Below are 27,922 nucleotides of genomic sequence, written 5' to 3' on the forward strand. Positions count from 1 at the left end.
GACGCTACGCTACGTCTGAAACCACACAACGACCGTCGACGTCGCTATGATCGCTGCTCCGTCGCTGCTTTTTATAACATGTTTGACAGCTTACTAACGATCATCTATGGTCGCTGCTACGTCACAGAATATGGTGACGTTGCAGCGACGTCGTTGTCGTTATGTGTGACCCCAGCTTTAGGAGGGGCAGGAAAGACAAAAAAGGTGGTGGGGTGTGTATATTTATCAAATCTAACCTAAAACCTGTGTTGAATGATGACATTGGGGGGAACTGCAACAATGTAGAGTCAGTATGGGTAAATGTACATGGGGAGGGGAATAATGGAAAAAGTAGGATTTTTGTGTACTCACCGTAAAATCTCTTTCTCTTAGTCTTCATTGGGGGACACAGGACCATGGGTTATGCTGCTGTCACTAGGAGGCTGACACTAAGTAAACAGAAAAAGTTAGCTCCTCCCCAGCAGTATAACCCCTGAGCCGGAGGCGGGCTCAATCAGTTTAGTGCACAAGCAGTAGGAGGAGAGCCAAACAATCCTGGATAAAAACAAGGTAAAAAACTATGACGAACAGTCGTGTGACCAGTGACCTGGGAATGTGGGCACTGGGGAAACAGGCATGTCATATATAACGAAAAACACAAGCAGGGTGGGTGCTGTGTCCCCCAATGAAGACTAAGAGAAAGAGATTTTACGGTGAGTACACAAAAATCCTACTTTCTCTGTCGTTTCATTGGGGGACACAGGACCATGGGACGTCCAAAAGCAGTCCCTGGGTGGGAAGAAAACCATCACCGGAGATAGGAAGGAAGTCGCTTCCCCTTGCCGGGCTGACCCGGACCTACAAGCGCCTACGTTGTTACAGGTGTGCCACTGCCACCCGCAAACCTTGCACCAAGACTGGCCTCTGCCGAAGCTTGAGTGAGAACCTGTTAGAAACTAGCAAAGGTACGCCGACTAGATCGGGTGGTGGACCAGAGGACCTGGTTGACCGACGTCCGGAGCCCAATCGTGCAAGGGTGCCCCTTGCTCGGTAGACCGCGGCGGAAGTCCGACCTTCATGCGATAGTCTTCACATATGGAGGAAAGGATCCATGTGATATTCAGGCCCTTTGCGCCGGCCTATGCTTCTTGGGAAAGGGCGGAAGGATGGACTGACAGTCGGTGTAACCGACAAAAAAATGGTGTCCTGCCGACACGAAAGACTGAGGGCTCGTACTAGCCCTAGAACGAACTATGCCTCTTTCAGGCTGAGAGGGGAGCCTAGAACCGACAAAAACGAAACCTAAAGACCTCTTCTGGAAGGAAAGCCGAGGTGTCTCGGACAGAAACGAAGGGTTCTGGCTGGAACCCCCCCCTTATCCTGCTGGCGGAGCGGAAAAAGGGGGAGAAAAGACTACGAGAGGGCTGTCCGCCCTGATGCCGTCGATAACAAACAGATGGCCACAAGGAACCCACCTATCAAAACAGGTGGGAGCAGGGAAAAAAGGGGTACCTTGAGCAAACTCATCACTGGATTATGGTCCCACTTTTCTAGTGAACGATGAAAAACGCCGAGCCAGATGGACGTTTCTCTGAGCGAAGGCCCTGATTGACGGAAAGTGAAAAGTCTCTGAAGATGCGGTCCCCACACCACCGGGGGAGCTCTTTCCACGTGGAAATAAATCTTCGAGGGAACTGGATTCCATGCCCTCCTCAATGTCTGCCATCATCTTGTTCACAGACCTGACCGAGCCAGCACCCGGGATCCACTGGTGAGGCCATGGAACCTGGGACTCCTGAGTCCTGGTAGACTAGAGGGGCCCCGACACGGAAGAATCTGGCGGTCTGGAAGGAGCCACGGGGCATCTGCGAGGAGATGAGTAAGTTATGCGAAGCTATGCTCGCCTGGGCCACTCCCGAGCTATCGCCTGCCTAGGTCCTTCTTGAGAACCCTCGAGAACATGGAACGCAGCGGGAAGATGCACGAGAGCCTGAACAAGCAACACGACCGGGCTTGGGCGTCGTCCTCTAGTCCAGAGCAGGTGACGTACTCGACGCACCATGGACTTGAGAGTTGGATCGGAAGGCCAAAAAGTCACGACTGTAGGTCTTCCTTCGCCAGAGATCTGGCTGTTGATATCCCTGTTGGAGTCCTCTACCTACGCGAGACCTATAGTACCGCGGAAATCGGCCGCCCAAACGTCCACGCTCGGGATGTGCTGCCGAGATTGGCGAATGAAAGAGCCCGTCCCAGAGCAAGAACCTCTTGGCCTCTTCACTTGCCATGAAGCTCTTTGCGTCTTCCTGGTGGAAGATGCGCATCACTGCTGTGGCATGGTCCGACTGGAACCTGACTGGACAATACAACCCAGAGAAGAAATTGTAACCGGGCTAACCGAATGGCTCCGAGTCCGGAATGCTGAAGGGGAGACGACACTCCAGGGGTGTCCCTCGGGACCGTGCCGAGGAATGGTGTGGTAGCCTACTCTAGTACGGGAGACTGGTGACGGTTGATAACAAGCTCCAGAGGAGGAAAGGGAATCTTCCCAGGGATGATTGGGAAGATTGGTCATCTAGGAGGAAATTGGCCGGACACCCTCGAAGACGGAGCCTTCCTGTCCCCGCTCTTCAGTGTGTTCCGTTGGAGAGTCCGGGATGAAATCTGGTATGTGCACCATCGCTAACACCGCCACAGGCTGTCGAGGACTCGCATAGCAAAAAACCGAAGGGAAAAAACGGGAGCGGGAGGCAAAGAGCCGCAGGACCCTATGCCAGGAGGGAAACTGCTCCTGCGTGAGGAATAGCAACCCTTGAACGGCTCGAATACCGTGCCTGAGGAGTGATGGACCGGGCCGGGTCTGGGAGGACTCCTTCCTGTAGCTCAGCTACCCTAGTAGCGAAAAGTGATGATGATGGTCTAAACCTCAAGGCGAGGGTACTTGAAGGGAGACTCTGGGTCTCCCGGTCGTTCCTGGGCAGAGAGAGCCTGGGAATGCGTAGGGATCGTGATCCCTGCAAGCACTCTTAGAAAACTGGGACGGTCCGCAGCCACGCAAAGCGGAGATGGCTGTTGTAGGGATAAAGGTTTCCTGACGAACCTAACGTGAGGGAACGAGTCCTGGTGCATCAGAGCCGATGCCGGGAAAAGGATGTACCCTTCCCTTACGTAGCCAGTCTACCCTGACGTAGCCTAGGGGATAAACTGGACTCGCCTATCTCCGAAAGGGCGATCCCGAGAGCCGGAAAGGAAGTCAGCGACTTCCTAGACGTCGAATCTGCGTTCCTGATCCCGAGTCAGAGCTCTCGACGGGTAGGTACCCTGATGTTAGAGGCTCAGGCCGTGTAGCGGGGAGACACCAGATTTTGTAAAGAGAGGGTACTCACAGAAGCTGATAACCAGTCCTGGATCGGCATAGGTGGAGCGCGGACCTCTGCGTAGAGTGACCGTGGAGGCCCTGCGGAGCGTCACGATAGGGACGAGAAGCCAGGAGGAACCCAGGCGGGTGAAGTACAGTGGTAGCGTGCCCCTTCATCACGGAGCCCTCTACGAGAAGGGGTAAGACAATATAAGGGACTTACCGCTGGTAAAAATTGTGTCCGAGGAATATCCGTGCTCACGCAGTCACACGGCGAACTGGATGTCCACTGAAAACCCGCAGGGGCCCGCACCTTCCTGTCTGCAAGGTGCCATGCCCCCTCTCTCCAGAGCCCTCTGGGGGAATGATAATGACAATAACACGACTTACCGCAGGTAAACGCCGTGTCTGGTTGTTGTCTGTGATCACTCAGCGACTCCAGTGTGGCCTGCCCATTCTCACCGAGACCCCTTTTTGTAGAAGGGAATAAAGACGATGACTAGACTTACCGCTGGTAAACTTCGTGTATGGCAGTTGACTGTGAGCACGCGGTAACTCAGCAAGCTCTGGATGTCGTCTGAGCAGGGTCCGCTCCAAATGACTTAAGGGGGACCTGCGTGCATGGAGATAAGGGGGCTGTCCGTAGCCTTACGGCCTGACTCACCAATTCCAGCAGGCCTTTAGACATGCGCCAAAACATCCAGGTCCTGCTCGGAGTCCAGCAGAGGTGGAAAGCCTGGGCCATCACCCGAGAGGTCGGAAGACTGCCGGAGAAAAAGCAGTCTGGACCTGGGGAATAAGGTGGAAAACAGGGGGGCCACAAAAGACGAGACCTGTCGGGTCCGCTTCTAGCATAGGAAAGGTCCCTGGTACGAGACTCACCTCCCCAAGGGGATTGCGCTAGACCTATGGAAGGTATAACCGAGTATTGGCCGGGGACGCAGCGCATGCGCGCGAAGCCGAGGGCCGGCGGCGAGGGGATCTATGACCTGAGACAGGGCATTAACCCGCCGGAGGGGACTAAACTAAAAACTCGAGCTGGGAGCGCGATATAAAAAAGGTGAAGCAAAACAAGTGCCCGAAAGTACTGTAGGAGTTAAGGTGCAAAAAACTCATGTATGTAAAATTTTTAATAAAAATCGACCTAAAATAAAAAATATCCACTAAGAAAAGTGAGTTTTAGTCTCTCCCCCGGAAAAATAAGGTGACGCTGAGGCCTCAGTAAACCCAGACTAGTAGTCTGGAATAAATTCCCATTCTCTTTTTTTTTTTTTTCTTTCTCTCTTTATTTAAAATGGACGCTGTGAGCGGGAAAAAAAATATCCCCCACCCCCCAAGTGATGCCTGGAGCACGGCCGAGGGCGGGAACGGAGAGGCCGGCGTCCAATAGCGCCGTGCGGGAGGCGGGCCTGGGGACGCCGAGGACAGGGCCGAAGCCGGGGACTAAATTTTGGAGGTGCCGGGGCGGACAGAGGCCGCGCCGGCGGACCCGGCCGCAGCGGCGGCGGAGAGGATCCTCGGCGCGCTGTGCGGGATGCGGCCTGGGCACGCCGAGGACGGGGCCCAAGCAGAGGCACCGTCGCGGGCAGAGGCCGCGCCGGCGGACCCGGCCGCAGGCGGCGGCGGGGAGGATCCTCGGCGCGCCGTGCGGGATGCGGCCTGGGCACGCCGAGGACGGGGCCCAAGCAGAGGGACCGTCGCGGGCAGAGGCCGCGCCGGCGGACCCGACCGCAGGCGGCGGCGGAGAGGATCCTCGGCGCGCCGTGCGGGATGCGGCCTGGGCACGCCGAGGACGGGGCCTGGGGGACCGAGGACAGTGGCCGAGCGGAGGTGCCATTGCGGACAGATGCAGCGCCGGCGGAGCCAACCTCAGGAGGCGCTGTTAAAAGGTACAGGGGCAGCGCCGGCGGACCCGGCCGCAAGCGGCGGCGGCGCAGCAGCGATGCGGGGCCGCCCGACCTCGGAGCCGGCAGGGAGCTCCACGGACGCAGCGGGGGAGTCCGGCGAGTAGGCCCAGACCGGGGCCTCAATTTCTGCAGCCGTCCGAGGGGGGGGGAAGGTAGGGGTCCTACCTGATCCGCGGCGCGCTGTCCAGTGTGCAGGCTGAGACTCTGCACATGCTCCTGTGTGCTCCGCTCAGCGAAGGAATGGCTGCGGGCACCTGGAAGCAGGCTGAAGAAGGCAGGGAGTTGGACGCCATTGGGGTGGAAGCCCCTAAATGTAGCAGCGTTGCGGGCCCCATCCAAAAACTCCAGATGCGCTGCGGAGGTCCAGTCCCTGCTGTATGCCCCTTGCGACCCTTTGGGGTGGTACCGCAGGGTGAATAGGGGTGCCCAGAAAAATTCAGCCCCGCGTGCCAACCGGGGAGTGGTACCGTGGAATTGGACGGGGGAGAGGGCCCGACAACTCAAGCCTCTGCGACCTAGGGGAGCGGTACCCACACGGGCTGCGAGAGCTGAGGTAGAGAAAAGATACCTGCAGAAAAAGAAAATTACCACAGATGAGAGCGACGAGCGTCGCCGAGAAAAAATGAAAAAAATAACGCAAAAAATCAAGTGGCTGAAGGGGGCCCAGACGGCCCACATCAGCCTCCTACGACACTAAGCAAAAAACTGATTGAGCCCGCCTCCGGCTCAGGGGTTATACTGCTGGGGAGGAGCTAACTTTTTCTGTTTACTTAGTGTCAGCCTCCTAGTGACAGCAGCATAACCCATGGTCCTGTGTCCCCCAATGAAACGACAGAGAAATGCTAATTGGAGTTTGCTATAAGCCTCCTAACATACCTGAACAAATAGAGGGTGAAATGCTGGAACAAATTCAAAAGGCAGCTAATAATAATAATCGGGTTCTTATTATGGGGGATTTCAACTATCCAGACATACAGTGGGACATAGAATCTTCTGGTTGTGCTAAAAGCTGTAAATTCTTATCTACCATTCAAGACAATTACCTCTCTCAGATGGTAGATGAACCGACCAGGGGAGATAATTTGCTAGATTTGGTCCTGTCAAATAGACCGGATACAATTTCAGATCTACAGGTCCGGGAGCACTTGGGCACCAGCGATCATAATATGGTAAGCTTCAACGTAATATTCAATAAAACATTTCAAAGGGGAAATGCAAAAACCTGGAATTTTAGGAAAGCTGATTTCAACAAATTAAGGGAAGAGCTTAAATGTGTAGATTGGGACAAAGTCATGGTAACTGGGGATACTGAACATAAATGGGGAAAGTTTAAGGATATACTGCTAGAGTCCTGTAAAAAACTTATACCCTCTGGTAATAAAATGTCCCGGAATAAAAGGAAACCACTATGGAGAAATAAGACTGTACAAAGTATAATAAAACAAAAACAAAGGGCGTTTAAAATCTTGAAGGCTGAGAATACAGAAATAGCATTTCAGGAGTATAAAGATATCAATAGGCAATGCAAAAAAAGAAATCAAACAAGCAAAACTAGCTACTGAAACAAAAATCGCTAATGACATTAAAATAAATCCCAAAATCTTTTATAAATACATTAATGCCAAAAGGAAAACAAAGGATAGTATTGGCCCCTTAAAATATAATAACAAGTTAGTTATAGAGGACAAACAAAAGACAGATATTAAATAGGCATTTCTCTTCTGTGTTCACCAAGGAACTGACTGTACCAGGCATCATTCAACAAGTGAAAAATCAAAGTTCACCACCCGATATAATTAAACACAAGAAGAAGTACGCCTACGTCTGAGTAAATTAAACATTGACAAATCCCCAGGGCCAGATGGCATTCATCCACGAATATTGAGGGAATTGAGCTCCGTAATTGACAGACCGCTGTATCTTATCTTTTTAGACTTTTAGACAGGGTTGGTGCCTCAGGATTGGAGGATTGCTGATGTGGTACCGATATTTAAGAAAGGTAAGAGGGTAGATCCAGGCAACTACCGTCCAGTAAGCCTGACATCAGTAGTATGCAAAGTTTTTGAGGGCATTTTAAGGGATGACATGCAAAAATATGTTGCAGAAAATAATATAATAACTGACAGACAGCATGGATTCATGAAAGATAAATCGTGTCTAACCAACCTGTTGGGGTTCTATGAGGGGGTAAGTGCAAACCTGGATATTGGTAATGCAGCTGATGTGATTTATTTGAACTTTGCAAAGGCATTTGATACTGTACCACATAATAGCCTTATACTAAAGCTCCAGAAGCAAGGACTAGGGGAAACTATATGCAACTGGGTAAGGAATTGGCTAAAAGATAGGAAACAAAGAGTAGTCATAAATGGAACATTGTCTAAATGGGCCATAGTCAGCAGTGGGGTGCTGCAGGGATCTGTGCTAGGACCAATTCTTTTTAAGCTCTTTATTAATGACCTTGTGGATGGGATTGATAGTACAGTGTCAGTCTTTGCTGATGACACCAAACTATGTAGGATATTAAAAACTGACCTTGATAGTATAATATTACAAAAAGATCTGGATAAGATGTCAGAATGGGCAGATACTTGACAAATGAGATTTAATGTTGATAAATGTAAAGTAATGCACCTAGGACGGAGTAATCCTATAGCTGCGTATACATTAAATGGAAGTAAACTCGGGACTACAGAACAGGAGAAGGACTTGGGTATCCTCATTACAAATAAGCTGAGCAGCAGCACTCAATGTCAAGCAGCAGCTGCAAAAGCAAACAAGATTCTAGGGTGTATAAAAAGAGAGATTAGATCCCGTGATCCCAACGTATTGTTACCCCTCTATAAATCACTTGTAAGGCCACATCTGGAATATGGGATTCAGTTTTGGGCACCACATTTTAAAAAGGACATTCAGAAGTTAGAGTCAGTTCAAAGGCAGGCAACTAGACTACTACAAGGAATGGAAGGCCTCCCATATGACGACAGGTTGAAAAAGTTAGATATGTTTAGCTTAGAAAAAAGACGTCTCAGAGGAGATCTCATTTATATGTATAAATATATGTGTGGTCAATATAAAGGACTGGCACATGACTTATTTCTTCCGAAGACAATACTAAGGACCAGGGGGCATTCACTGCGAGTGGAAGAAAAGCGATTCCGACAGCTAAATAGGAAAGGGTTCTTTACAGTTAGAGCAGTCAGACTGTGGAATGCCCTACCACAAGAGGTAGTAATGGCAGATACCATAACAGCTTTCAAAAAAGGGCTGGATGATTTCCTCACTACACACAACATTGTTGGTTATAAATGACTTAGTGACCAAATGTAGAACTGGTGGAGGAAGGTTGAACTAGATGGACCTAGGTCTTTTTTCAACCTTAGTAACTATGTAACTAAGTAACTATGTAAGAGCAACAACTAAAAAATGGTCCAGGACATTCAGCAACAACCTCACAGCAGGGGCCAGATTGTTGCTGGATGTCACACACAACAACATCGCTAGCAAGTTGTGCCTCAGCAGCGATGTTGCTAGCGATGTTGGTTAGTGTGACCGTACCTTAAGAGCATTGAAGGTGGGTCGTGGCTGGTTCTTCCAGCATGACAATGAGCAGAAACACACAGCCAGGGCAACTAAGGAGTGGCTCCGTTAGAAGCATTTCAATATCTTGGAGTGGCCAAGCCAGTCTCCAGACGAGAGCCAAATAGAAAATCTTTAGAGGGAGCTAAAACTCTGTTGCCCAATGACATCCCCGAAATCTGAAAGATCTGGAGAAGCTCTGTATGGAAGAGTGGGCCAAAATTACTGCTGCAGCGTGCGCAACTACAGGAAACTCCTGAACTCTAATTGCATACAAAGGTTTCTGTACCAAATACTAAGTTTTGTTTTTCTATTGTGTCAAATACGTATTGCGCAATAAAAAGTAAATTATTTAAAAATCATACAATGTGATTTTCTTGAAAAAAAAATAAAAAAAAATGTATTCTTGTGTCACAGTTAAAGAGGACCTATGATAAAAATTACAGACTTCTTCATTCTTTGTAGGTGGGAAAACTTTCAAAATCAGGAGTGTATCAAATAATTATTTATACATCAGGATGGGTCCATGACGGTGAACATATATACCAGGGTGGGGATCATATGTACTAAGGCAGCGGGAGGGGGGCATATAGTATATATCTGGAAGGGGGCCAGGATGGGGGACAATAGTAAAGAATTGGGGGACATTACCCCCATAACAGTGTATCATGACCACATATCTTTGCTTCCATTTTTTTTCCCCATTTTCCTCCCCTAAAACTTAAGTGCATTTGATGGTCCGAAAAATACGGAAAGGGTAATGGAGAAAAACCAACAACAAAACCTAAATCTCAGAATCCAGGTGATATGTAAAAGCATTCCAAACTTATTGCTATATAGTGATGCATGCTAGATTTGAATTTTACAGTGCAAAACCCGACTTTTGGCATCTTTAGGTCTTAGGATTTTAGAAAGATATATAAAAGTGTAGACATAAGCCTATCTGGTATGTAGGTTTGAGTCACACTTTTAGCCACTCATATACGGTACATTTTTATGCATATTTTTTTTGTTAACTTTACTTGCACACATGCACTTTCATCCAGCTTTACGTCAAAGTCCTGAGTGGCATGTTGACAATGTTCCAGGTGTCTACTTTTAGAAAAAGAAAAAAAATAAAAATAAAAAAAAATAATATATAATTATTGGGGTTAGTCTCAATTATTTAATATTTTAAACTTTATTTATGCACGATTGTGGAAATGGTTTTGGGTCCCGTACACAGCCCACAGCCTTAGGATTATTTAATCATGTTGAATGTCGGCACAGATTCCACACTGAATTTTGCCTAAAATCCATTGGCAAAACTGCAGCAGAAATAACTAGCATACTACTTATTTCTTGTGGAAATTCCTGGGATTAATCCCAAAGGATGATGACTGGGATTACCTTTGTTTGTATCTGCTCTAAATCAGTAGCAGAAATCGAATTGTAGGCCTCAGATTTCAATCATGGATCTGGTAAGGAGATACATGTCAAAAAACTGAAAACAGCAAATATGAAAGCACCGGTAAGTCTTGTGCGTTTCTCAGTCGGTCATTCATTTCTATATTGGCTTGAAAAGGCTGTTGTGCCCTAAAAACCTACAAATATAATATATGAGTGATATCTTTATTATTTAATCAGCAACCTTTTAGATTGGTCTTCTGTGACAAACATTAACCATCACTTTCATTTACGAGCTCACACAGTACCACGCTATTTTTTTGTTGTACATGCCGACTATGGAAAATTTTGAGAAGAATTAGGTTTACAAAGCAAACGATCAGTGATTCAGTAAGAACTAGGGGAAGCATTTGTAGGCCACTCACTGTTACACTGGTCACAGGCATATATTCTTCCTTCCAGTGCTTCAGTCTCTGTGAACTTGGCCAGCATTTCTGTAAGAGTGCACTCAGTAGTAGTGACTGGAGGAATCCCCTTTTCCAGACAATGATAACGCTCTGGGAATTCCAGAGACAAGTCCCAGAAAGGTTCCACTGTGTCAGACTTATAACTACAAGTCAAACATGTAACCTGCAAAATAAAAAAAAAGTAGTATCAACTATGAAATTTACTTTCCCAAGATGTTATAGGATACGTAAACTACACACATTAGGACAATCATATCTGACATTTTTTAGGCTTCCATAAAAAAATGGATATGGTTAGTACAGAATCAGTTTGAGGTGTGCAATGGTCTGTTTCAGTCATCAAAAATGTGTTTTTCAGGTCATCCCCCAGTACCCTCACTTCTCTTCTTTAAAAGTCCATACAGATAGACTTTTCCACTCCATATTCCTACATGTGGTGGTTGTGTGCCACCCTTCAGGCCAACCCTATATCTGCTTAAAGGGAACCTGTCACCTAAAATATGCGTTCTGACCTATCAGCAGATGCATGTGTGCCCTAATTACACCTCCCTACCCATCCCTGTGTTATAAAATTGTATAATATGAAAGTAATAAAAATCGTTTTATTACCTTCATATTTCCTATGTAAATAGCAGGGAATATGGTCATCATGGGCGTGATACCATGGAGTCACTTGAGCAACGTCACCGTCGCTCATTCTATCCTGCGCACGTTTACACTTACTATTGTGGCAGGCTTCTCTTCCGGGTTCTCCTTGTCAGTTTCAGACGCGCACTGCGCATGCGCAGTGCGCGTCTGAAGCCGGCGCGTGAACACCCGGAAACGAAGCCTGCCACAATGCACGCAGGATAGAATGAGCGACGGTGACGTTGCTCATGTGACTCCATGGTATCACACCCACAGGGGCATGATACCACGGAAAGTATGCAGGGCAAGGCGCCGCCCCTGTGACCATATTCCCTGCTATTTACATAGGAAATATGAAGGTAATAAAACGTTTTTTATTACTTTCATATTATGCAATTTTATAACACAGGGATGTGTAGGAAGGTGTAATTAGGGCACACATGCGTCTGCTGATAGCTCAGAACACATATTTTAGGTGACAGGTTCCCTTTAAACAGGACATCTTTTACTGCGTTTTTGAGGTCACAAAAATGCATCAAAATGCATGCATTTCCTCCCCCCAGCAGTGTCTATGAGGTTTATATTTTACTGTCCACATGGAGCATGGTTTTTTGGCTGCATCTTGGCTGCGTTTTTGAAGGTGCAGCATGTCAATTCCTTTTGCGTTTTTCCAGCGTTTTTTGAGCCCTTCCAGTCAATAGATTTAACTTAAAAAATGCATTGGGCAAAATGCGGTTAAAATTGTCAAAAACGCATGCGTTTTGATTCCTCTTTGCCACGGGTGCCTTTTTTGGGAGCCATAAACGCATCTCAAGATGCTCTGTGTGAACATATCCTAAGAACCCATGACAATGCATAATTCCACCTACTTTGAAGGTGGAAGGACCTCTTGCAACAATTGCATGTCAGTTCCTGCCCTTCATACAGAACAACATGACACAAACCTGGCACATATGTTTCCTTCAGCAGTGCTCTAAATGTACGGGACATCTGGACAAAAAAAACAAAACGAAACAAAAAAAAAAAAAAAAAACACCTCGTGCCAAGAGACTTTGTCCATTATAAATTTATGCTCAAAACATACAACTCTGCCCTTCATCTTGCCAAACAAGCCTTCGTCACCATCCTCAACACCTCAGTATCCAGTAAATTTTACTTTTTAACACAAAAATGTTACTTTAGCCATAAAATTTTCATTTTCACAAAGGAGAAAAGAGAAAGTGCACCCTACAATTTATTGTGCATTTTCTCCTGAGTACGCTGATACCCCATATGTGGTAAAAATCAATTGTTTGGGCGCACGGCAGAGGTCGGAAGGGAAGGAGCGCCATTTGAATTTTAGAACGCAAAATTAGCTGCACTCATTAGCGGACGCCATGTTGGGTTTGAAGACCCCCTGAGGTGCCTAAACAATGGAGCTCCCCCACAAGTGACCCTATTTTGGAAACTAGAGCCCACAAATAATTTGTCTAGATGTTTGGTGAGCACTTTGAACTCCTGGTGGCTTCACATAAGTTTATAACGTTGAGCCGTGAAAATAATTAATTTTTTTTTTACCACAAAACTGTTGCTTCAACTAGGTAGCTTTTTTTTCACAAGGGTATCAGGAAAAAATGTACCATAAAACGTATTGTGCAATTTCTCCTGAGTACGGCGATACCTCATATGTGGTGGAAAGTAATTGTTTGGGCGCATGGCGGGGCTCAGAAAAGAAGGAGCACCATTTGACAGCAAAATTGGTTGGAATCATTAGCTGACGCCATGTCACGTTTGGAGACCCCCTATGGTGCCTAAACAGTGGAGCTCCCCCACAAATTACGCCATTTTGGAACTAGACCCCTCAAGGAATTCATATAGATGTTTGGTGAGCCCCTTGTACCCCCAGGGGCTCTACAGAAGTTGAGAACGTTGAACCATGAAATTTTTTTTAACCACAAAATTTTTGCATCAACCAGGTAGCTTTTTTTTTTTACAACGGTATCACGTATTGTGCAATTTTTCCTGAGTACGCAGATCCCTTTAATGTGGTGGAAATAAATTGTTTGGGCGCATGGCGGGGCTCAGAAGAGAAGGAACGCCATTTGACTTTTCAAACGCACAGACGCGGTGCACTGATCAGCCGCTGCAGGACGCACGTTCAAAGATATAAAAAGCGTCGGGGATACGGAAAAAAAAAAAAAAGTCACGCCAAAAATTGAGCAGGGATGCAGATCCGTTATGTGCATCCCTGATCAGCGCTCGGCGGGACACACGGATGGATGCGATACAAAAAAGCATCGGGGATACGGGAAAAAAAAAGTCCCGCTGAAGAATGACCACAGATGCAGATACGTTATGTGCATCCCTGATCAGTGCTCGGCGGGCCGCACGGACGGATTAGGTGTAAAAATGGACAGGGGATACAGAAAAAAAAAGTTATACTCACAGTACCCAGAGGATTAGCAGGAGGATCACTTACCAGAAGAACTGCAGGAGGAACAGAAGGCAAGCGAGATAGACAGCTCTACAGGAGCAGCAGGCAGGACGCTGAACAGATCAGCAGAAGACCCAGGAAGAAGGACCCAGCGATGGAGGCAGATGTGATCGGGCCAGTGAAGACCTCGGACAACCCGGTGAAGGCAGGTAAGTGGATGTCGAGGGGAGAGCAGAGGGGGGAGGAAGAGAGCAGATGGGGAGGGGGGAGAGCAGATGGGGAGTGGGGGGGGGGGAGAGCAGAGGGGGATAGCGGAGAAGCAAAGGCAGAAGGAAGGAAGAAGAATAGAGATCACAGAGGAGGCAGGCAGATCGATCGCAGGGGGAGCAGATCGGGATGTCGGGAAGCAGATCGGGATGTCGGGGGGCAGATCGGGGCGTGGGGGGTCAGATCGTGGGGGGGCACGGGCAGGGGCCATAACGGGAGCGCGCAGGGGCCATCGCGGGAGCTCGCACGGGCTGCAAGGGGAGCGGAATACTCACGTGGAGCAGGAGCGGTGACAAGATTTATCTCTGTGTGTGACAGGGCCTTAAGGTCTTATATTGTCTCTACATGTCCATTCCGATTTGTAAGTGTGCAGGGAATATGGTGGCACTATAGAAATAAATAATTTCTGATAATCATGTAAAGACCAGATGTTGTTTGCTCAATGCATCATGATTTGTAAAGACACACTTTTATATAGATTTTCCTTAAGCCATTTTCATATGACAGTATTTTGGGTAGTTTCCAGTCTAAAAGCAAAACTACAAACAAGGTGCTGCTAATAAGTCTTTGGCTTTACCCAGAAAGAAACGAGATAGGATGATGAAACTTTACATTTATTCCACATACTCTTCACTAATGTCAACACACTTCTTACATTGGTCTTCTAAGTTCTGTAAGCCTAGCAAAAAGAAGGATTTTGGATGTGCCTCAATCCAGGCATCCATAGCAGCCATTGCATCAGAAATGGTGTGAAATTTGGTACCCTTGAGGCGTTTGTTCAGGTTTGGAAACAAATGATAGTTAGAGGGAGCTAGATCTGGTGTATGTGTATGTGTGGTCAACCAGCTGGAAGCCCAGCTCTGCCAGTTTTTCTATGGTTGCTGTGTGAGCGGAGGCGTTGTCTTGCAGGAACAAGATTCCTTTGAACAGCTTGCCGCACCTTTTTGCCTTCAGAGCTGCCTTCAATTAGTCCAATAGTTCAATGTAATACCTTGCATTGATGGTTGAACCCTTTTGAAGGTAGTCCACTAGCAGCACGCCCTCCTTATCCCAGAACACAGATGCCATCACCTTAGTGGCTGATTTTTGCAGCCTGAACTTCTTTGGATGAGGAGAACCACTATGCCTCCACTCTTGACTGATCCTTGTTTTCAGGGTCATACAAATAAATCCAGATCTCCTCCATAGTGACCAGTCGATCCAGGAAGTACCGTATTTTTCGTTTTATAAGATGCACCGGATTAGAAGACACACCCCAAATTTAGAGCTAAAAAAAAAGGTAAAAAAAAAAAATGGGGTCAGTCTTATACTCCGGTGGTGTTGTCTTACCAAAAGGGGGCAGCAGTGGTGGTGAAGCGGGGTCACAGGAGGCAGAGGTTGCGCTGGAAGCGGCGGTCAGTGGTAGCAGCGGCGGGTCAGTAGGCACAGCTGCAGTGGCGGCTCAGTGGTGGCAGCGGCGGTGACGGCTCAGTGCTGGCAGCGGCGGCGACGGCTCAGTGGTGGAGCAGGCCGGTGCGGTGTGTCCCACTGTGTCCGCGGTCCCGATTCAAGTAATGGCGCCCGGAGCGGCGCGTGCACAGATGGAGCTCTTGGATGAGAGCTCCATCTGCATACGCACTGACACCCGGCACCATCATTTGAAATTGGACCGCAGACACACTGGAAGAACCGCCGCACAGCCACCGCAGGCCGCCCGCCCGCACAGAGAAGCAGCTGGCGGCCGGGACAGAGAGGCAGCACGCAGCCACAGGCACCCGGATGCCCACACGCACCCGGAAGCCCGCACAGACAGCCCCACCGGTAGGCTATATTCGGATTTTAAGACGCACCCCTCATTTTCCTCCCAAATTTTTGGAATACGGTACTTATCAGTCCGGAAACACTGACAAATGGACCGGGAAGTTTTCACTCGCATGCTTCTCTGATCTGTTGTCAAACATTTGGGGACCCACTTTGCAGTGCCTTGCAAAAGTATTCGGACCCCTTGAATTTTTCAACCTTTTCCCACATTTAAGGCTTCAAACATAAAGATAAAAATTTGAATGTTATTGTGAAGAATCAGCAACAAGTGGGACACAATTGTGAAGTTGAACTAAATTTATTGCTTATGTTAAACTTTATTTTTTTTTTTTTTAATAAATAAATAATAATAACAGAAAATTGGGTCGTGCAATATTATTTCGGCCCCTTTACTTTCAGTGCAGCAAACTCACTCCAGAAGTTCATTGAGGATTGATCCAATGTTGTCCTAAATGACTGAGGATGACAAATATAATCCACCTGTGTATAATCAAGTCTCCGTATAAATGCACCTGCTCTGTGATAGTCTCAGTGTTCTGTTTAAAGCACAGATAGCATCATGAAGACCAAGGAACACAACAGGCAGGTATGTGATACTGTTGTGGAGAAGTTGAAAGCCGGATTTGGTTACAAAACAATTTCAACAACTTTAAACATCCCAAGGAGCACTTTGCAAATGATCATATTGAAATGGAAGGAGTATCATACCACTGCAAATCTACTAAGACCTGGCCATACATCCAAACTTTCCTCTCAAACAAGGAGAAGACTGATCAGAGATGCAGCCAAGAGGCCCATGATCACTCTGGATGAACTGCAGAGATCTACAGTTGAGGTGGAAGAGTCTGTCCATAGGACAACAAGTCAGTCGTACACTGCACAAATCTGGCCATTATGGAAGAGTGGCAAGAAGAAAGCGATTTCTCAAAGATATCTATAAAAGTGTTGTTTAAAATTTGCCACAAGCCACCTGGGAGACACACCAAACATGTGGAAGAAGGTGCTCTGGTCAGATGAAATCAAAATTGAACTATTTGGGCCCAATGCCAAAGGATATGTTTGACGTAAAAGCAACACAGATCATCACCCTGAACACACCATCCCCACTGTCAAACATGGTGGTGGCAGCATCATGGTTTGGGCCTGCTTTTCTTCAGCAGGGACAGGGAAGATGGTTAAAATTGATGGGAAGATGGATGGGGCCAAATACAGGGCCATTCTTGAAGAAAACCTGTTGGAGTCTGCAAAAGACCTGAGACTGGGACGGAGATTTGTTTTCCAACAAGACAATGATCCAAAACATAAAGCAAAATCTACAATGGAATGGTTCACAAATAAACGTATCCAGGTGTTAGAATGGCCAAGTCAAAGTCCAGAGCTGAATCCAATCGAGAATCTGTGGAAAAAGCTGAAAACTGCTGTTCACAAACACTCTCCATCCAACCTCACTCAGTTCGAGCTATTTGCAAAGGAAGAATGGGCAAGAATTTCAGTCTCTCGATGTGCAAAACTGATAGAGACATACCCCAAGCGACTTGCAGCTGTAATCGCAAAAGGTGGCACTACAAAGTATTAACTTAAAGGGGACGAATAATATTGCACGCCCCACTTTTCTTTTTTTTTTTTTTAAAAAAAGTTTAAAATAAGCAATAACTTCAACTTCACAATTGTGTCCCACTTGTTGTTGATTCTTCACCATAACGTTAACATTTTTATCTTTATGTTTTAAGCCTGAAATGTGGGAAAAGGCTGAAAAATTCAAGGGGGCCGAATACTTTCGCAAGGCACTGTAGCCGCCTCATGTTCAAATGTTTATGGATAATGACAAAACACGTTCATGGGAAATCCCCATGATGTCTTCTATTGCTTTAGCTAAAATTCTTGTTTCTCCAGTATGAGGTTGTGCACAGCATCGACGATCTCTAGAAGGACAACCATTCTCGGTCGCCCAGGATGTTCCTCGTCATTGGTGCTGAAGTGGCCAGTTTTAAATTTGGCAACCCATTTCTTAACTGTAGAATATGGAGGGCATTGATCCCCCAATCTCTGCAACATACCACCATAAATATCCTTTGTGGACATTCCTTGCAGAAACAAGAATTTTATCACTCCTCTGCTCTCAGTTGCTGTGGCTATTGCATTAGACGCTGCCATTTTGTTTTCCCGCTTGTGTATGACACTGTTGCCATAAGCAACAAACAAAATTTTGAAAACATATACATACATATATTATACATATGTATGTATATACATATAATTAGACACAAAGCTTTCATGTGATGTAACATTCGTTACCATAGAAACAAAAAAGATCACAAAGCCAAAGACTTATCAGCAGGCCCTCGTAGAAAACATAATATGAAATTAGAATGGAAGTATTTGTACCACTTTCGAATATTGAAATAAGAAAAGGGAACAGCCACAGACTTCTTGCTCCAACCAGAAATGCTGGTCTGTTCACACCATTTGATCAATGTTCTGGCTCCACAAAACGTCTTTCCAGTCCAAGGGATGGGTGGATTGATAGAGGGAGACACAAAATAAAATCATGCATAGAGCCATCTATGCTTTCAACCTTCCGGCTACCCCTCTTAAACCAGACAGGATCACTCAATGCCCGAAATGTAAAACTCCCTCTACCAATTTGTTTCATGGCTTATGGTTGTGCCCACGGTCAACAGAATTTTGGGAGATGATTCCTAAATGTATTGAAACTATATGGTCCCTAAAGCTCACTCTAACGCATACCTTGGTTCTGATTCACTATTGGTAGGAAATAATGAGAGAACGAGTGGCCGACACTTTCCGCCTCGTCTCCCCCATGTGCTGCTGCTCTCAAAAAGGCTATTATTACTTAACCACTGGCTTTATCCTCCTACTCCTTCGCTTAACGAATTCGTAGAACAAATGAAACATTTACTGCAATTAAGGGAGCTTTACACGCTACGATTTCGCTACAGCGATCTCGTTGGGGTCACGGATTTTGTGACGCACATCCGGCCGCTGTAGCGATGTCGTAGCGTGTGACTCCTAGGAGCGATTTTGGATCGTTGCAAAAACGTCCAAAATCGCTCCTCGTTGACATGGGGGTCCACTCCCAATTATCGCTGCTGTCGCAGGGGCGAAGTTGATCCTCATCCCTGCAGCAGCACACATCGTTACATGTGACGCCGCAGGAACGAGGATCATCTCCTTACCTGCCTCCGGCCACAATGTGGAAGGAGGGAGATGGGCGGGATGTTACGTCCCGCTCATCTCCGCCCCTCCGCTTACATTGGGCGGCCGCTTAGTGACGTCACTGTGACGCCAAACGGACCGCCCCCTTAGAAAGGAGGCGGTTCGCCGGTCACAGTGACGTCAAAGGACAGGTATGTGTAGCGGGGGTGCGCGATTTTGTGCGCGACAGGCAGCGATATGCCAGTCGCGCACAAACGATGGGGGGCGGGAGTCATGCTAGCGATATCGGGCCGGATATCGCAGCATGTAAAGCCACCCTTAGAGGGGCAGGATGCCGAAAAAAGAAAAGATCAGATATCTACTGTAAATATTTCAAAAATTGAAAGGCCTTTTTTGAGACATATCGTACCACAGACGAGATATTTCACATAGTCACACCTTTTAAAGATTCAACATGGTACCACATGGAGAAGCTGAGAGGCTCACTGGGAAAGCTGGAGATTGATGCCTCTTAGGTTGAAATTTTGTTTATTCTGGAATGATTTGGTGAGATGTATATATGTCGACTCATACGTACATACTTTATGCAAATGACTGATGGTTTGAATTTATAGGTTTGTATAAGTTTGAACATTTTTGCTTTAATTTGTATTTAGAGTACTGTATCCATTTTATCTGCATTTGTCATGTCCATACTCCATAATTTCTAAGCTATCTTAATTTTGATTTACAAATACTGATTTAAAAATTAGGACCCAAAAGCCTTACTGCATAGTAAAAGTAGCTATTTCTGGGGGGTAGGTTCCAACTCACTTGCCTGTTTGTTTTCTTTAGTCAGAGTATGCTTCTCCTGGTATACAAAATAGCGCAGTTTTAATGGGAAAAATCCTTCACATTTCACAATTGGTTCAAAAGTCAAATTACCTTCATGCAACTTTGCAACACACTGTCAGCTTTTAGGCAATTGTGTTTAAAGTGAACTTCTTAGGCGATTCATGCTGCTCAATCCGTGGGCTACATGAATTGCAGCCAATTATTCTAATATAATGTAAAGATCCGGCCAAAGACTATAGCCGCCAACTAGATTATTCCACTGCTCCCATCCGGCTATTCCTAGTGCCAAGAAAGGTAATGGACAGGTCTCTCCCTATGTACACACAAGGATTTGAGCAGCATGAAACGCCTAACAGGCTACCTTCACTGAGCCTATAATCCATGATTTTTCTCGAAGATGTGAAAGGTGACCAACTACTAGGATAACCCTTTCTTAAAATTGAGTTAGTCATGTGAAAATACTTGGAACTATTTTTCACGTGAAAATACTTGAACTATTTTTCGTGAGGGGTCACTGTGGCACTTGTAGTCGATGCCGTGTCTCGCTATGCGCTGAAGAAGGAGTGGCACTCAAACTAGAAAGCTACCGAACCATAGGGCTTCCTACCTTAAGGGACAAAAATAAAATTATCAGCTCACCAGTCATGAATTGAAAGTCCTAATCAGCTATGGGTGCGGCACACGGATAGATCCTGAGCCAGTTCACTGGTAACGTAATGAAGACATGGTGAAAGTGGTATCCAGCTTCCGATTGTGATATGCCATGGACAACTGAATTTTCCATAATAAAATTCATTACTTCATTTCCAATATTTAAAAAACATTAAGACATTGGCATTGACATTGGAAACATTAAACTTGTTTCCATAGGTTATAAAGTAATGATTTTATTATAGTAAGTTCAGTTGTCAATGGCATATCACAAGCGAAAGCTGGATACCACTTTCACCATGTCTTCACCTACCTTCCGTACCTGCGGAAAAATGATGAAAGCTCTCTCGCTTGGGGTCCAATGGACACGGAGTGACTAATTAAAAAGGACAAACAAACACTCTATACCCTAATGAAAACTAAAAATAACATATACTCACCACCCATACAAGCACTGGGTCTCCCATTGCTAGAGTGACCCTGTTATGCTGTATGAGCCCTTCAGCCAGGGGCACTATTTGAGCTACTGTGGTCTCGTTTCCTTCAGACTAACCTTGGTCATCTGAAAGAAATAAGCACAGCAGCCCATCAGCACCTGCTAAGTGGCTGCAATTCTTATATGTCAGATCACAGAAGCCTCAGGAGACCCTGTGTCAACATAGCTGGAACAATACCAGTAAAGGGAGTATAGAGTGTTTTAATTTTACATTGGGGAATATAGAATTTAATAAGAGGTAGTAGCCGGAGTAGCCGACAACCCCTTTAAATGTTTTAAAGATACATCTGTCACTAAATTCATTACAATGGCCACCTAAATGCCATTTAAATAATTATATAAAGCAGTTGCATACAAATTAAGTCTTGGTTAGGGCTGTGTTTCTATTAGCCCACCGGAGAATCCCCTGGTGGGTCCCTGCGGCTCTATGACTTCAACTGGAGCATTAGGAGCGCACTATTGCCTGCACTATTTTTTGTTGGATGGGCTTCTTCAAACTCCTATCCAATTGAAACGTACTTCAGAGCAGAGAGCCACTGGCTTACTGCCCCGCTATAATTATGCAAACCACCGGTCTATGAGAGACAGGCAACAACAAGTGACATTACACAGATAGCACGATGACCTCCCTGTGCTGTGCCAACTGTGGTGGATAATGGACAAAGGAGGAGCTGCTCACCGTGGGACTGGAGACAGGCAAGAGCAATAGTTTTTTTAAATTGCCAAGTAAAAACCACCGAGGGGGAAATTAGAAATTGTAAGGGAGCCACACAGGGGCATTATACTGTATGGCAGCGACAGTGGGGCATTATACTGAATGAGAACAACAATGCTGTATAATATACTGCATGGGAACCATAGAGAGGGACATTACACGATATGTGGCCTATTTGAAGGAACATTAACAAATATCCTCATTGTGGCCACGTATCTTACTGGGTGCATGTTACTATTGTATGGGTGCCACAGGGAAGGGGGTATTACTGAGTTTGAGGAAAAAGGAAGACATTACTACTGTATAGGGGCACAAAGAGGAATTTTACGATTATACAGAAGCCACAAACTGGGACATATTAATAATGTATAGGTGTCATAGTGGTAGGACATTTCTACTGTAAGGGTGGTCACACTACTCTGAAAGATTTTATTTTTGTGATACGGTTATTGTGCAGGGCCACCAGGGAAGCACCATGGAACTTTTCTTCATCTAGGCCATAGTAAAAACTGGAGGAAAAAATGAGGGAGGGGGGAGGGGGTGCGCTCTAGAAGTGATCAGGCACAGTGGTCTGTGTATTACATTCTTCAGAGGAGAGTCTTTCCTGGAAGAAATCAGTGGTCTCTGCCAGATGAAGAAAAGCCAAAATGAATGGCTTAAATTAGAGATGGCACTTGTAAATTGATATATATTTACCTATACAAATACACTACGTGTATCTACAGAGATCGTGTGATAACATTAATGTTAGTACTGCGGTTTTGTTAATGATCAGTATAGTTGTATTATTTGGCTACTATATGGTGGTAACGTGTGGTCTGGTCATGGTGTTGTTGTGTTTGTCCCTTGCATGTTGTATTCTTGTTATATTGGTCTTGATGATATGGATTTTGCTCAGTGGATTAGTAAAGTGGATTGTTTGTTTTCAGATAACTTGTTCTCACTGCTATTAAGAGAAGATTAGTTTTCATTACAGATTGAATACCTAACATTTTAACCCATCCTTGTCCTGTGACATACACATAGACATTTGTTGCAGGAAATAAAAAGATATTTAAAGAAAAAAAAAAAAAGTCTTGAAGAAATTGGTTCAGATACTGAAATGTGTCTACTTGCCTTTTATTAAAGAAAGCACTACTAAAATCAGAAAAGTGTTTGTAGTCCACATTATTCAATATACACCTGAAAGTAGCATGGCAAACCAAACCCTTTTCACCACAGTGAACTCCTTCTGATCAATGACCTGTACTGGATCCGGGCCAGGGTCACTGCAGCAGCTCCCAGATTCATCTTCTAAGCGAGTATAGGTGTGGTCTAACCACAACACCAAAAAGTGAGTATTGTCACTAAAAGATGGCCATCATTTAAGATGGATGCTTGCTCTATGAAGTGCTTTCTCCATCTTTTTTATTTAGGCATTTGTTTGCACATGGAAGAACTCTTTTTTTTAAGTAGACATGCATCTCTAAAGGGGATAACAAGTAATGTAGCTGTGTCGGCTCTTAGGCACCCTAGTCTGACACTGCTACCAAGGCCAGTTTTTTCCTTCAGAATTTTCCAGGGGGCTTTACATACACTTGCTCACTGGTAAAGTAGTAATGTCTGAATTTTTACTACAGTTGTGCAAAGTCTTTCCCAAATTAGTAGGTGGGAATTTGTCAGGACTTTGACTAGAAATGCAGATTTCCTAGTATTCTGGAAGATAATAATAATAAGATGACAGTCATACACATTTAAAACTTGGTGCAATTATATAGTGCATATAAAATCTACATGCCATTGTTAAAATGTCATGATTCTGGCATGTAAAAAAAAAAAATATATTATACATAGAAGAAGAATTTCAGAACTTTTCTCCTGTCACACAATCTGTACAAACCCATTGAGAGAAACAAATCAATTCAGGGGTGGGGGTAATAATAAGTTCACGTAAGGCATTAGATAAGTATCTTACATTTGACACAACAGTGACATTATCTAGAACTGGATGTCCCTCAATAATAGTTAAAAAGAGAACAAGAAGACTGGTCCAGGAGGCCACCAAAAAAGTCTACAACAATAAAGGAGCTGCAGGAATTTCTGGCAAGTACTGATTTTATACTTCATGTGCCTAGCCTGTGGGGTGGGGTAGCAAGAGACAGAAGCCTTTCCTTACAAAGAAAAGCATACAAGCCCAACTATGTTTTGCCAAAAGCATTTGGGAAAACGTTTGAAGAGATCAAGGCTGAACTTTCTGGACATATTCTAAGAGGTATATTTAACGCAAAAGCAACACTGCACAGCATAAAAAGAACATCATACCCACAGTTAAGTAGGCTTCTGGATCCGAGGCTTTAGTGTAGGTCAGTGTTCCCCAACTCCAGGCCTCAAGAGCCACCAACTGTGCAGGCTGTTAGGATTTCCTTAGCATTGCACAGGTGTTAAAATCATCACCTGTGCAATACTAGGGGAATCCTAAAAACAAGGCTCTTGAGGACTAGATTTGGTGAAACACTGATCTAGGTGGAGGGAATTACGAACCGTTCCAGTGTATTTTGCTGAAAGCTGAAGAAGAATTTCATCTTTCAGCAAGACAACAAGCCCGAGCATACCTACACATAAAAACAAACAAACAAACAAACAAACAATGGCTTTGCCAAAAGATCAATGTTTTGGAACGGCCCAGTCAGAGACCAGATCTGAAACCAATTGAAAATCTGTGGGTTGACCTGAAGAGGGCAGTACACAGGAGATACACTTGCAATTTGACAGATTTGGAGTAACTGCAAGGACTAGATTGGCAATTCTAGATGTTCTATGCTGATAGACTGTTACCCCAAAAAACGGAATACAGGGAATACAGTCATACGTTCAAAGGTACTTCAAAGTATTAATTTAAGGATTCGCTCACACAAGCGTATAAATCGGACAAGTGCAGATTAACAAAAAAAAAAAAAAAAAAAAAAAAAAAAAGGATTTCACTAGGGCCAGTACAGATCTGCATTTTTTTTTCAGCTGTATCCGCATTGATATTACACTAGGGCCAAATGTTATTCAACGAGGCAGTACAGATCTGCATTCTTTTCTCAGCTGTATCTGGCATGATACCGTGTTTTTCCAAAAATAAGACCTCCCCCAAAAATAAGCCCTAGCAGGGATTTTCAGCATTTTCGGAGAAAGGCTTAAATATAAGCCCTCCCCCGAAAATAAGCCCTAGTCCCGGATCAATAATGAAGTGTCCGTGCAGCTAAAAAAGATACAGATACTGCAGGACACTTCATTATACACAGCGGCACCCGGCAATTACACTCACCCGACACTGAGCGGCAGGACCTGCAGTGATCACACACCCGCACACATCAGCTCACACACACACAATCAGATTTCACTCACACACCAGATCGCACACACAAACATCGGATCACGCGCAAACATCAAATCACACACACAAACATCGGATCGCAAACACATTGAATCGCATACACACTCACCTCATCCAGCGACACCGATCTCTTCATGCCGGCAGAATCCTGAGAGGCAGTGCAACGAACAGGACCTGCGGCCGGACACGTAACTTGCTTCATTCCCTGCGGCCCTAAGTGCTGGATGTGATGTGAGTGTGTGTGATCTGCTGTGTGTCAGCGATCGGCTGTGTTTTTCTGCAATCGGATGTGTGTGCCTGCGATCGGATGTGTGTGATCTGTGTATATCTATGATCTGCTGTGTATATCTATGATCTGCTGTGTATATCTATGATCTGCTGTGTATATCTATGATCTGCTGTGTATATCTGTGATCTGCTGTGTATATCTGTGATCTGCTGTGTATATCTGCGATCTGCTGTGTGTGTGATCTGCTGTGTGTGTGTGATCTGCTGTGTGTGTGTGATCTGCTGTGTGTGTGTGATCTGCTGTGTGTGTGTGATCTGCTGTGTGTGTGATCTGCTGTGTGTGTGTGATCTGCTGTGTGTGTGATCTGCTGTGTGTGTGTCATCTGCTGTGTGTGTGTGTCATCTGCTGTGTGTGTGTGTCATCTGCTGTGTGTGTGTCATCTGCTGTGTGTGTGTCATCTGCTGTGTGTGTCATCTGCTGTGTGTGTGTCATCTGCTGTGTGTGTGTGATCTGCTGTGTGTGTGTCATCTGCTGTGTGTGTGTCATCTGCTGTGTGTGTGTCATCTGCTGTGTGTGTGTCATCTGCTGTGTGTGTGTGATCTGCTGTGTGTGTGTGTGATCTGCTGTGTGTGTGTGTGATCTGCTGTGTGTGTGTGTGACCTGCTGTGTGTGTGATCTGCTGTGTGTGTGTGTGATCTGCTGTGTGTGTGTGTGATCTGCTGTGTGTGTGTGATCTGCTGTGTGTGTGTGATCTGCTGTGTGTGTGTGATCTGCTGTGTGTGTGTGATCTGCTGTGTGTGTGTGATCTGCTGTGTGTGTGTGATCTGCTGTGTGTGTGTGATCTGCTGTGTGTGTGTGATCTGCTGTGTGTGTGTGATCTGCTGTGTGTGTGTGTGTGTGTGTGATCTGCTGTGTGAGTGTGTGTGATCTGCTGTGTGAGTGTGTGTGTGTGATCTGCTGTGTGTGTGTGATCTGCTGTGTGTGTGTGATCTGCTGTGTGTGTGTGATCTGCTGTGTGTGTGTGATCTGCTGTGTGTGTGTGATCTGCTGTGTGTGTGTGATCTGCTGTGTGTGTGTGATCTGCTGTGTGTGTGTGTGTGTGTGATCTGCTGTGTGAGTGTGTGTGATCTGCTGTGTGTGTGTGATCTGCTGTGTGTGTGTGATCTGCTGTGTGTGTGTGATCTGCTGTGTGTGTGTGATCTGCTGTGTGTGTGTGATCTGCTGTGTGTGTGTGATCTGCTGTGTGTGTGTGATCTGCTGTGTGTGTGTGTGATCTGCTGTGTGTGTGTGTGATCTGCTGTGTGTGTGTGATCTGCTGTGTGTGTGTGTGATCTGCTGTGTGTGTGTGATCTGCTGTGTGTGTGTGTGATCTGCTGTGTGTGTGTGATCTGCTGTGTGTGTGTGATCTGCTGTGTGTGTGTGTGATCTGCTGTGTGAGTGTGTGTGATCTGCTGTGTTTGTGTGTGTGTGTGATCTGCTGTGTTTGTGTGTGTGATCTGCTGTGTGTGTCAGCTAGCAGCAGGGGAGAACGGCGTGCAGCACCAACCGGAGATCACAGGGAGGACCTGGGAACCACGCAGACTTCCTGGTCTGGTGAGTATGAGTCTCCTGGGAAGTGGGGGGGGGGGTGTCTGCTTTTTTGGGAGGTAAACTTACCCCCAACCGTGTTTCTCCAAGAATAAGACCTCCTCCAAAAATAAGCCCTAGTGCTTTTTTGGGGGGCAAAAAAAAAAAAATAAGACAGTGTCTTATTTTTGGAAAAACACGGTAATACACTAGGGCCAAATGTTATTCAACGAGGCAGTACAGATCTGCATTTTTTTCTCAGCTGTATCTGGCATGATAATATACTAGGGCCAAATGTTATTCAACGAGGCAGTACAGATCTGCATTTTTTTCTCAGCTGTATCTGGCATGATAATATACTAGGGCCAAATGTTATTCAATGAGGCAGTACAGATCTGCATTTTTTTTCTCAGCTGTATCCGGCATAAGAAAAAAAAAAATTTGCAGCATACTGTGATTTGACTCAGATCGCTACATTGCGAGTAAAAGAAATTGGATGCCACACGGACCATCAGTATAGCATCCGATTTTTCAGATACCTTACAATTCTGTAGCATAGAAAACTGTAAATAGTCCTGAAAATGATCAATAGCTGCTGAGTGAAAAAAAAAACCAACAAACCATGACAGCACACATACTCTCACGAGGGTCCAACAATGGAGAGTGGCCCCTCCTATTTCGGGTGTCCGGAGATCAAACACATTTGCTCAGATTTATACAGCTGGCTATGCAGATTCTCCTTTATTTGGTGCTACAAGGGTTAAGTCATTTCTCTGGTCTGCTTAGCTCTGGATGAAAGCTATAGTCAGCTGTTCTGGGTTGATGATTACCTCTGCTATAAAGATGCCTCCCCCAGCCCAGGTAATTGCTGGTGATAGCCTCTGCTTAGCTTGCCTCTGGAGAGACCTTGAGAGCTGTGGAACAGGAAGTAATTCAGAGATCCGTTGCTGTTTGACAGCAAAATTGCATTTTTCCCTTCCCTGTTCCTTTTTGGTTTTGCCTCACTAGTCCATCCCTCAATACTTCCTCCTGTCGTTTGGCGTGCTTCGTATGATTACTGTTTATTTTACACCTGTCTGTCTTATTCTCTATGTATTTTGAACCTAGAGCAGG

At 45.6% G+C, this 27,922-nt stretch overlaps 1 protein-coding gene across 3 annotated transcripts in view; it reads right to left on the bottom strand.

Moving 5' to 3' along the window:
* The window catches only part of USP49 (ubiquitin specific peptidase 49), a 120,280-nt gene that overhangs the window by 40,156 nt on the left and 52,202 nt on the right, over nucleotides 1–27,922 (bottom strand). For all 3 annotated transcript variants that reach the window (XM_075335786.1, XM_075335787.1, XM_075335788.1), the window contains one exon: nucleotides 10,632–10,836. In XM_075335786.1, coding sequence (XP_075191901.1) covers nucleotides 10,632–10,836 — 205 coding nt within the window. The remainder of the gene's footprint in view (nucleotides 1–10,631; nucleotides 10,837–27,922) is intronic.

The sequence above is a fragment of the Anomaloglossus baeobatrachus genome, chromosome 2, assembly GCF_048569485.1.
Source record: "Anomaloglossus baeobatrachus isolate aAnoBae1 chromosome 2, aAnoBae1.hap1, whole genome shotgun sequence".
NCBI classification, from domain to species: Eukaryota; Metazoa; Chordata; class Amphibia; order Anura; family Aromobatidae; genus Anomaloglossus; species Anomaloglossus baeobatrachus.